General features: G+C 39.9%; 1 protein-coding gene across 1 annotated transcript in view; it reads right to left on the bottom strand.

The window, feature by feature from the left end:
- Positions 1 to 578: 578 nt before the first annotated feature.
- LOC311225841 (calcium-activated chloride channel regulator 3A-1-like) overlaps positions 579 to 8,296 on the bottom strand; it is a gene marked incomplete at both ends in the record, with an annotated part of 17,669 nt that continues 9,951 nt past the window's right edge. The window contains 7 exons of the mRNA XM_084311234.1: positions 579 to 629; positions 2,964 to 3,307; positions 3,867 to 4,097; positions 4,644 to 4,808; positions 4,947 to 5,095; positions 6,119 to 6,177; positions 6,693 to 6,917. Of these exons, the coding sequence (XP_084167360.1) occupies positions 579 to 629; positions 2,964 to 3,307; positions 3,867 to 4,097; positions 4,644 to 4,808; positions 4,947 to 5,095; positions 6,119 to 6,177; positions 6,693 to 6,917 (1,224 nt within the window). The remainder of the gene's footprint in view (positions 630 to 2,963; positions 3,308 to 3,866; positions 4,098 to 4,643; positions 4,809 to 4,946; positions 5,096 to 6,118; positions 6,178 to 6,692; positions 6,918 to 8,296) is intronic.

The raw sequence follows: 8,296 nt of genomic DNA, 5'->3' as shown, positions 1-8,296 counted from the left end.
CTTCACCACCACTGTGTAGCACCCAACCTTGGGCTACGCAGGCTCAATGGCTACCATACACTGACACCAGGCACACATCACACTACATTACATTTACATCTTGTCATTTAGCTGACGCTTTTATCCAAAGCGACTTACAAGTTTTGTACAACAAGACAGCAGGAAGGGTAGCCTACAACTCTTATCAACTGAGCAACACTGTTCATCAAAGTGTTGAGTGCTACAGTGTAGGTTAGTATATTAGGACAAGTGCATGACAGTAAGGTTAGTTAGGGTTAGAGTTTTTTTTATCTTAATTTTTATTTTTTTAGATAATGATTGAATAAGTGCGTCAATCATTACTACACAAAGGGGGAGGGATGATTAGGTGGCCTTGATGTCAGAGACCAGATTGGGAATTTGGCCAGGAACGTCAGGGGAACCCCCTACTCTTTACAATAGGCGCCCTGGTTCTTTAACGACCAAATTCAGTTGGGACCTCGGTTTAACGCCTCATCCGAAGTAGCCTTTAGTGACACCCCTTGTGGCCTTGTGTTTGTTCTGACCTCACATTGAAAGCCATTCAATGGCTTTTCTATTCAACTTGTTAGACAGTGGCCTACAACTCCGGGACGGGACGGCTGGGCTGGCTGGGTGTCGGGGGCACACATGCAGAATTATCATTTATAAAGCTGTTATTTACATTAATCCCGGGTACACCTACCCGGTGTAAAAAGAAAAATTGCTGTTGGTGAGTCAACATTTTTAAAATGATAGATTCATGAATCGTTTTCTTTGGGGGGGGGGGGCAATCATTTTATTCTGCATACTTTTTTTTTATGATTAGTATACATAAATCTATAGCACCTTTAAATATGTTTGGTAAGAGCACAAATATTGAGTTAGAGGTAAGCAGGTGTAGGAAAATGTGATATGAGGCGAATGGACAGTTCTTCCGGTCTACTAAATGTGTCGTTGGGAAGCAGAGTAGACGCCATTCTGGAAGGATTTCCCTGCACATCAGGTCTGAGGAATACAGTCTAATTGTGTTATTTTCTATTATATTATTATCTATTTTATCCTTAGCATTGGTGGCCAGGCACACCCCAATTGTAGAATAGTAGGACACATTAACCCTTTCCAGTGTATGAGCACACTGTTGAGATACAACAACAATAACATAGATCTCATTTACAATAATCACAGTGTGGATGTAATGAGTCTAAGTGGCAGAATGTATTAAAAGACTAAAGTGAAGAGATATGTTTTTAGCCTACTTTTGAAAATATTTTGTGAGCTAGCCTCCCTGATGTCCATAGGTAGGGCGTTCCATAGCTTTGGTGTGTAATTAGCAAAGGCTGCATCCCCAATTTTATTTTGTGTGTTGCTGGGAACCTGCAATAAACCAGTAGAAGATGATCGTAATGTTCTTGGGGGCACATAGTTGACAAGAGAATCAGCAATGTAGCTTATATGACTTTTGATATATGAACATTCCAAAGAGGATGTAACAATTAATACCAATAAATTCAAACAAAAAATGCTTTATTCTTGAAATGGTTTTAATACAGCGTCCTAACATCATTTGGTCAGTCCAGTGCCTTTATGTGAATTTAGGCTAAAACATTTATTATTATTATTCTTTTTATTACATTTCTTTGAAGCAGTGGCAATTTCCTTGCTGTTGGCCCACTGCTGCTTAATGAATATACAGAGGAAACAGTGATTCTAGAAGGACTTCAGTCTGGGTTCAGCAGATCATACTGTACGTACTGTAGCCTATCGGTGCTTTGCTGGTTGATTTTGAATGTTGTAGGCTGCTTCCAAGATTACAACTTTACAAATGCGATCAGAATTGTAAAATTGAGGTTCTTCCCTCTTGTGATAGCTGGCCTGGCACCATGACAAATCGGGTTTGACTTTACATTAGTGTCTCGTGCAAAGTCAGGAACGGATGGAATGGCGGTCCCGTTTCCTTTTCAATGCACACATGGTTACCAGGGGCGGAGCTAGGGGGTGGCTACCTGGGCTCAAGCCCCGGATGTATTCTGAAAAGCCCCGAATCTATTTAAAAAAAAATAAAAAAAAAAATAAAAAAAATAAAAAAAATGATTTTTTTTTTTTTTTTTTTTTTTTTTTACAATTCATCATTGTTACATGAAAATATGTTTGCACCAGATTTAGCAGAAGCTAATTTCCATCTGTGGTCTATCCAGCTGCTAACTGTATTTGAGTGAGTTAAGTCTTGGTGTTATGGTAGACTCAGACCTAAGCTTTAAATCACAATCAACAAGTTGACAAAAACTTAATTCTTCCACCTTAGAAACATAGCTAAAGTACGGCCATTTATAAATCAAAAGGACGCTGAAAACCAGATCCATGCCTTTATCTCAAGCCAACTCGACTACTGTAATGCACTCCTTACCGGCCTCCCGAAAAAATACGATGATAACTATTTTATTGCAATGCACTATTGCATTATTTTATTCTATTTGACTAACTATTTTATTGCACTGCACTATTTTACTTTGTATCAGTGAATCATAGACGCCTGGCCATAAGAGCATTCGGAGCATCTCTGCTCTCCCACTATTGAACTTGGGGGAGCAAAGGTATGATCTTGCTCCACCACTTTTTGATTATATGAAAAATATGATATATCCCCCCCCAATATATAAATCTAACCATAACTACGTTATGGTTAACTGAGTTTTATAGTGAAAAGAGCAGCTTTATTGGTTAAGATTGAAGGCTCTATATTGCAGGAAATTGCACGTACAGGTTCATTAAATTCAAAAAAAATCTGTCGTGGAGGGGGTTGTGCCGGACACCCTCCAAACCACCCATTGCCTACCAAAAAACGAAAAAAAAAAAAAAAAAAAAAAAAAAATTAAATATAAAAAAAAAAAAAAAAAAAGGAGGGGGGGCCCATCTGGGCTAAGCCCCGGATCTCCTACAATCCTAAATCCGCCCCTGATGGTTACACTGGCAACAAAACAGGCCACCAATGTCACGGTAGTGACGGCAATAACAATGGCCATAATATTCACCCCATTGGCGCCGGTAGGGGTAGGAGGCACTGGAGCCTTGGGGACAAACTTGGTGACCTGAGCAAAGTTAGATATTTCAGAAGACAAAGCATCTTGAGCTTCTGCCTTAGCAGCAAAGAACAAAGTGGTTCCGTTGCTCATGTCGGGGTCAAAAGAGTGTTGTTCCGGGAAGCCTGACTCGTGCGGCTGGAAGCCGGACACGTTGAGCGCCGTAGCGTCGCTGAAGTTGGATCGGAGCAGCTCGGGGTCTTCGCTGAAACGGATCTCATAGGCTTTTGCTGGAAAATAAAAATGTACGTCAGTCAATGACATTGCAAGGCAATGATCAGCGTCCCGCAACAGCCTGTGTATCTCACTTACATTTCCATTTCCATTTTGTCATTTAGCTGACGCTTTTATCCAAAGCGACTTACAAGTTCTGTACGACAAGTCGGAAGGAAGGGTACAACTCTTTCAGCCAAGTAACAATGTTCAGCAAACAGTGCTGAAACTTGGTGCTGCAGTGTTGAGTGCATAGTAGTAAAGACATAATACATAATATATTAGTATAGTAGGAAGAGAGCATTTTTATTTCAGATATTGATTGAAGAAGTGTGTTTTTAGTCAACGGCGAAAGATTGGTCGGGTTTCGGCTGACCTGACTGTGGTGGGAAGTTCGTTCCACCATTGTCGAGCAAGGACCGAGAATAGGCGGCACTTGACACACCTACTGTATGCAATTTCATAATGGATTTGCAATGGTTTGACTTGGTCCCAGGTTCATGGAACATGAACATGAGACATACTGTATAGTCATTTATAGTCAAAGACAAACATGAAGATAAAAGTGTACCGCACCTGTCCCCACATCCAGCTCGTCTCCAGGAGCTGTCCAGGTGAGCAGCACAGTCTCGTTCTGGAAGACTGCCCTCAGGTCAGTGATCTGGTTTGGGGGGAATTTCACAGTCGCAGCTGGGTCGATGGCAACAGAGAAGCTCTCTCCTAAGGCTGTCCTGGAGAAACTGCCAACATCGGCCTGCTGGTCCTCCTCACTGACCGGAGGCCTGGGAGGGTTCAGGACCACGCTTCCTGGAGAACCACAAGTTAAATGCATTATAATGACATCACGTAATGCAACAGTAGAAGAAGGTTAGCATTGTAAACCTCATAATCACAAACAGACTAATGAAGAGTGTAAGGGACAACAATACACAATGCTACAGTAAGTAATGGAAAAGTATTCAGAATCTTTCACCGTGAAGCGGTTTCATGGGTCAGTGATGTCACTGATTGACTCACTCACTTATAATGTACTCACTCTAAGTAATTAAAGATTATTGGTGTTTAGCCACGTCAACATCATTGCGCCAATGCCCTTATTTACATACATGAGCCTTTTTCTACATACTTAGAAAAAGGGAAACTTAAGAAAGGCATTTACTTCAGTCTTCGTTGCAAGTGATAGACAATATGACATCTTTAATTGGTAACGAAATTCATCATCAAGATCCAAGAATTGCACCAACAATGCAAATCTCAACACATTCTTGCATTTTGGTCTGGCTAGTTTATTATTCACACAGCTAGTGGTATATCATCATGTTGGATGTTAGCTTCAAGTTGAAGGCACTGTACCGTCTTCCTCCACATATCCAGGAATATAGAGGGCACCGCTGTGCCTCTTGAATGATAGTCTGGCTTTTTCATCGTTTTCCACTTTCACTTTCAAGCTGTATCTCCCACCTTCTTTTGGAAGGAAGTATTTAGAATAGATGCCATCATGCATGATAGCATCAGCGCCTAAAGGTGTCAAGAATAGGGCACTGTTATATGGAATTACACATAGCCTACTTATGATGTCTGAATGTAGAATGACTAAGGATATTGACATGGACTGACCCTGTCCCTTGATAAAGGCATTATTAGACAACACATCACCTGCTCCATTATCCTGCACATCCAGATCATATGGGGTCCCTCTTTCAGAAGTCAGTGTGGCCCTCACATCAGCCAGAATGATAGGAACCCCTCCCTGGCTGACCATTACATACACCACCAAGGGCTTGCTGCCGTTACTGGATAATTGACTGATATGGGCATTGACCATAACAGGGTCAATATCTGCACTGACAGCCTGGCTTGTTACTGTAATTGAGATATCCTGAGGAGCAGCTGGTAGAGCGTTTTTGAGGCTGTATGTCCACTTCCCATGCTACAATTGATGAGATGAGATGAAATGTTTATATTAATCATCTTAATCAAGTAATATTTTTGTCAATCATGATATGTTGCATATATATACACATTTTAAATAAAAGATAGTTGAATATACTCCTCTATCTGAGATTGTATAGATATTATTGCTAAAGACGTGTGAAAATAAAAATTTAAATAAAAACGAACCATTGCAGTGCCTGAAATATCCATCTTGTAAATGTTTGAAGAAGAGTCAGGTGTGAATTTATCAACTGGAGTTCCGGTGGGGTCGTTTACAAGGATGTCGATCTGAGATGTCTGAGAGATAACTAAGAAGCTGGTGTTGTTTCCAACGGTCCGATCGATAGACACTGACCCGTTAAGCCAGCCACCAGCGACGACTTTAGACCCTGTGCTCGCAAGCTGTCAGAAGAGAATGAGAGATGCAGTAATGTTCAAATTGATAAACAGGCTCATATGTTCTCATATTATGAACCCCCCCACCTCACCTGAATTGTCTGCTGTGTCAGATTTCCATTACCCGATGTAAATGACGCGAATACGTCCAAAAGTGCGTTGAGGTCTGCGTTTTCAGGAGCAAGGAGAAACCTTCCATCTTATGGGGGAAACAAGGTGTTTATTTGTGGGTGAACCCTTGTATATACCAGGTCTGCGTTCGAATTTACACAATAATATGAATAGCTGAGAAAACAGTGGATTTTACACCTACAAATAAAAGGATAGAAATAATTTCCCCTCCCAGTGTAAATAAATAAATAGAGCTCCAGTATAATGAAAACATACTTGAATACTCTGCCATTTCCGTCAGCTGTGAGTGTGCGTTTGACCCAAGAGCGATGGTATTCACAGTCGTCTTACTGACTATAACATCGTTCATACAATTCATTGATGACTCCCCGTCAGTAAGGAATATAATTTCATCCCCACTTGTGTTGCCATCTCTTGCCAGTTCCTTAAAGATACATGTACATAGATGTGCAGTCGTCAGCATTATGCATAATGATCAAATAGTACATGATTGTCAAGGCACCGTAATTATTAAAAGGGGTACACCAACATCATGGTAAATGTGCTTGCACAAAATATTAGGCTAGGCACAAACCACTAGCCTAGTTTAAAACTCCAGGAGAGGTGTTTTTGGCCAGTAGACCATATTGGCTTCCATTAATTTGTGCTAAGCTATAGGCTAGCTTGCAGCCAGATAGCTTTCTAGTACTGAACATACAGAGAGGACATTGGTATCTATCTTCATGTCTGACTCTGGAGAAGACAGTAAGTACTTCCCATAATGTTGGTGTGTTCATTTAACAATAACTATATGTGGGAAATAAAACTGGTTACACACACTAAAACCATGGCTGTGTATACTATACTCTGGTGAGCACACAGACATTCTAATACTCTATACTTTATAATTATTTAAATATACTGTATAGTTGTAATTTGCTTATTTAAATTTTTTTTTACCTCCAAAGCTTTCTTCAGCCCAAGACAGATGTCTGTCCCTCCTCCAGAACCATTTGGCAAAGCATCTACCAGAGCTTTCCTGGATGCATCCCCATCAATCAAAGTTAAATGTTTTAGAATGCGAGGAACGCTATTAAATGACACAATTCCAACTTCAGCTTGGTCCTCAATAATCTTCTCGAGGAAGAGTGTGGCTGCTTGTCGTTGCCTCGTCATCCTGTTGCCCTGTTTGAAAGCAAAGAGTTCAAATTAAAGTTGTTTTTCTTTTTGTTTCGTTTTTATTGATGGCTGACTGACTAACACTCTGTAATGGACTATCTTCCAATAAAAAAAAATTGGATGATTTTAAAACCTATTGGAAGGAGGCTGCAGTAGAGCATGGTTTACTGTACATAAACACTAAGCAGGTGAATAGTAGACCAGAGGTCAGGCTATTAGTGCTCATTGATTTACAGGGGTGCCAGGCGTGATTTTAAACATAAGCACATTTCTGAGATATTAAAGGGCTGACCCATATTAGTCGAATAGTCGACTAATCGATCGAAAGGAGCCGTAGTCGACTGCCAACCTTAGTCGAATGCAAAAAAAATATATATATATTATAGTTTTAAATTTTAAAATATTTATTTTTTTACTTCTTTTTTTTTATCATTCTTTCCAAAAGCAAAGAGGCCTAGAAGTGTGGCTAACGCTAATGGCACGCATACCAGAGGCTAACTGCCTTTTGCATGCTTTTGCAGAGGACAAGAAGCCTTCCGTCGACTCCTTCAGACATTAAGCACCCCACAGCCCAAATGGAATGATACATTTTGTTTTTTTATGTAAAAAAAAAAAACTAAAAACAAATATTATACAGGTGGCTCAAACGTTCGCACCTGTGATATGATCCGATATCTGCGTTGGGGAATGGCATATGTCTCAAACGCAAAAGCGCGTCCCCATTCAGGTCATTTGCATACAAAACAACGCCTCCAGAGCTCCTTATAAGGCAACTAATGACGCAGCCGCGTGAAAATGGAATGGCGGAAGCGCTTTGCGAGTCTTGCGACCCATCAAAATTTGATTAGATTAATGTATTGGCATCATATATAGTACAGCTCGTGGTACACCTGCCGCAACGCGCGCGCACGCACACACACACACACACACACACACACACACACACACACACACACACGTGCGCGCGCGCTGTACTGTATATGAATGAATGAATGAAAACTTTATTTAACAGATTGCAGAATGGGTACAATACAGTACGGCTCAATACACACAATTGTTAAGGGGATGCAGAGAAAGACGCTTGTCTTGTTTACATAATATATACATATATATATATATATATATATATATATATATATATATATATATATATATATATATATATATATATATATATATATATATATATATATATATATATATATATATATAGCCTACGGCGTAATGAATGAACACAGTATAGGCTTATTATTCCATTAATGACTTGTTTCATTAGGATTTAGTAGATACTATATATATGCTCTGCCCTACGTACAGTATAGGTACAGTCTGTATACATACTGTACTTATACTGTACGTAGGGCAGAGCATATATATAGTATCTA

This window comes from Notolepis coatsorum (genome assembly GCF_963971535.1).
Source record: "Notolepis coatsorum genome assembly, chromosome: 3".
In the NCBI taxonomy this organism is placed as follows: Eukaryota; Metazoa; Chordata; class Actinopteri; order Aulopiformes; family Paralepididae; genus Notolepis; species Notolepis coatsorum.
Note: the sequence above shows the minus strand (reverse complement) of the source record. Positions and strands in the feature narration are given on the sequence as shown.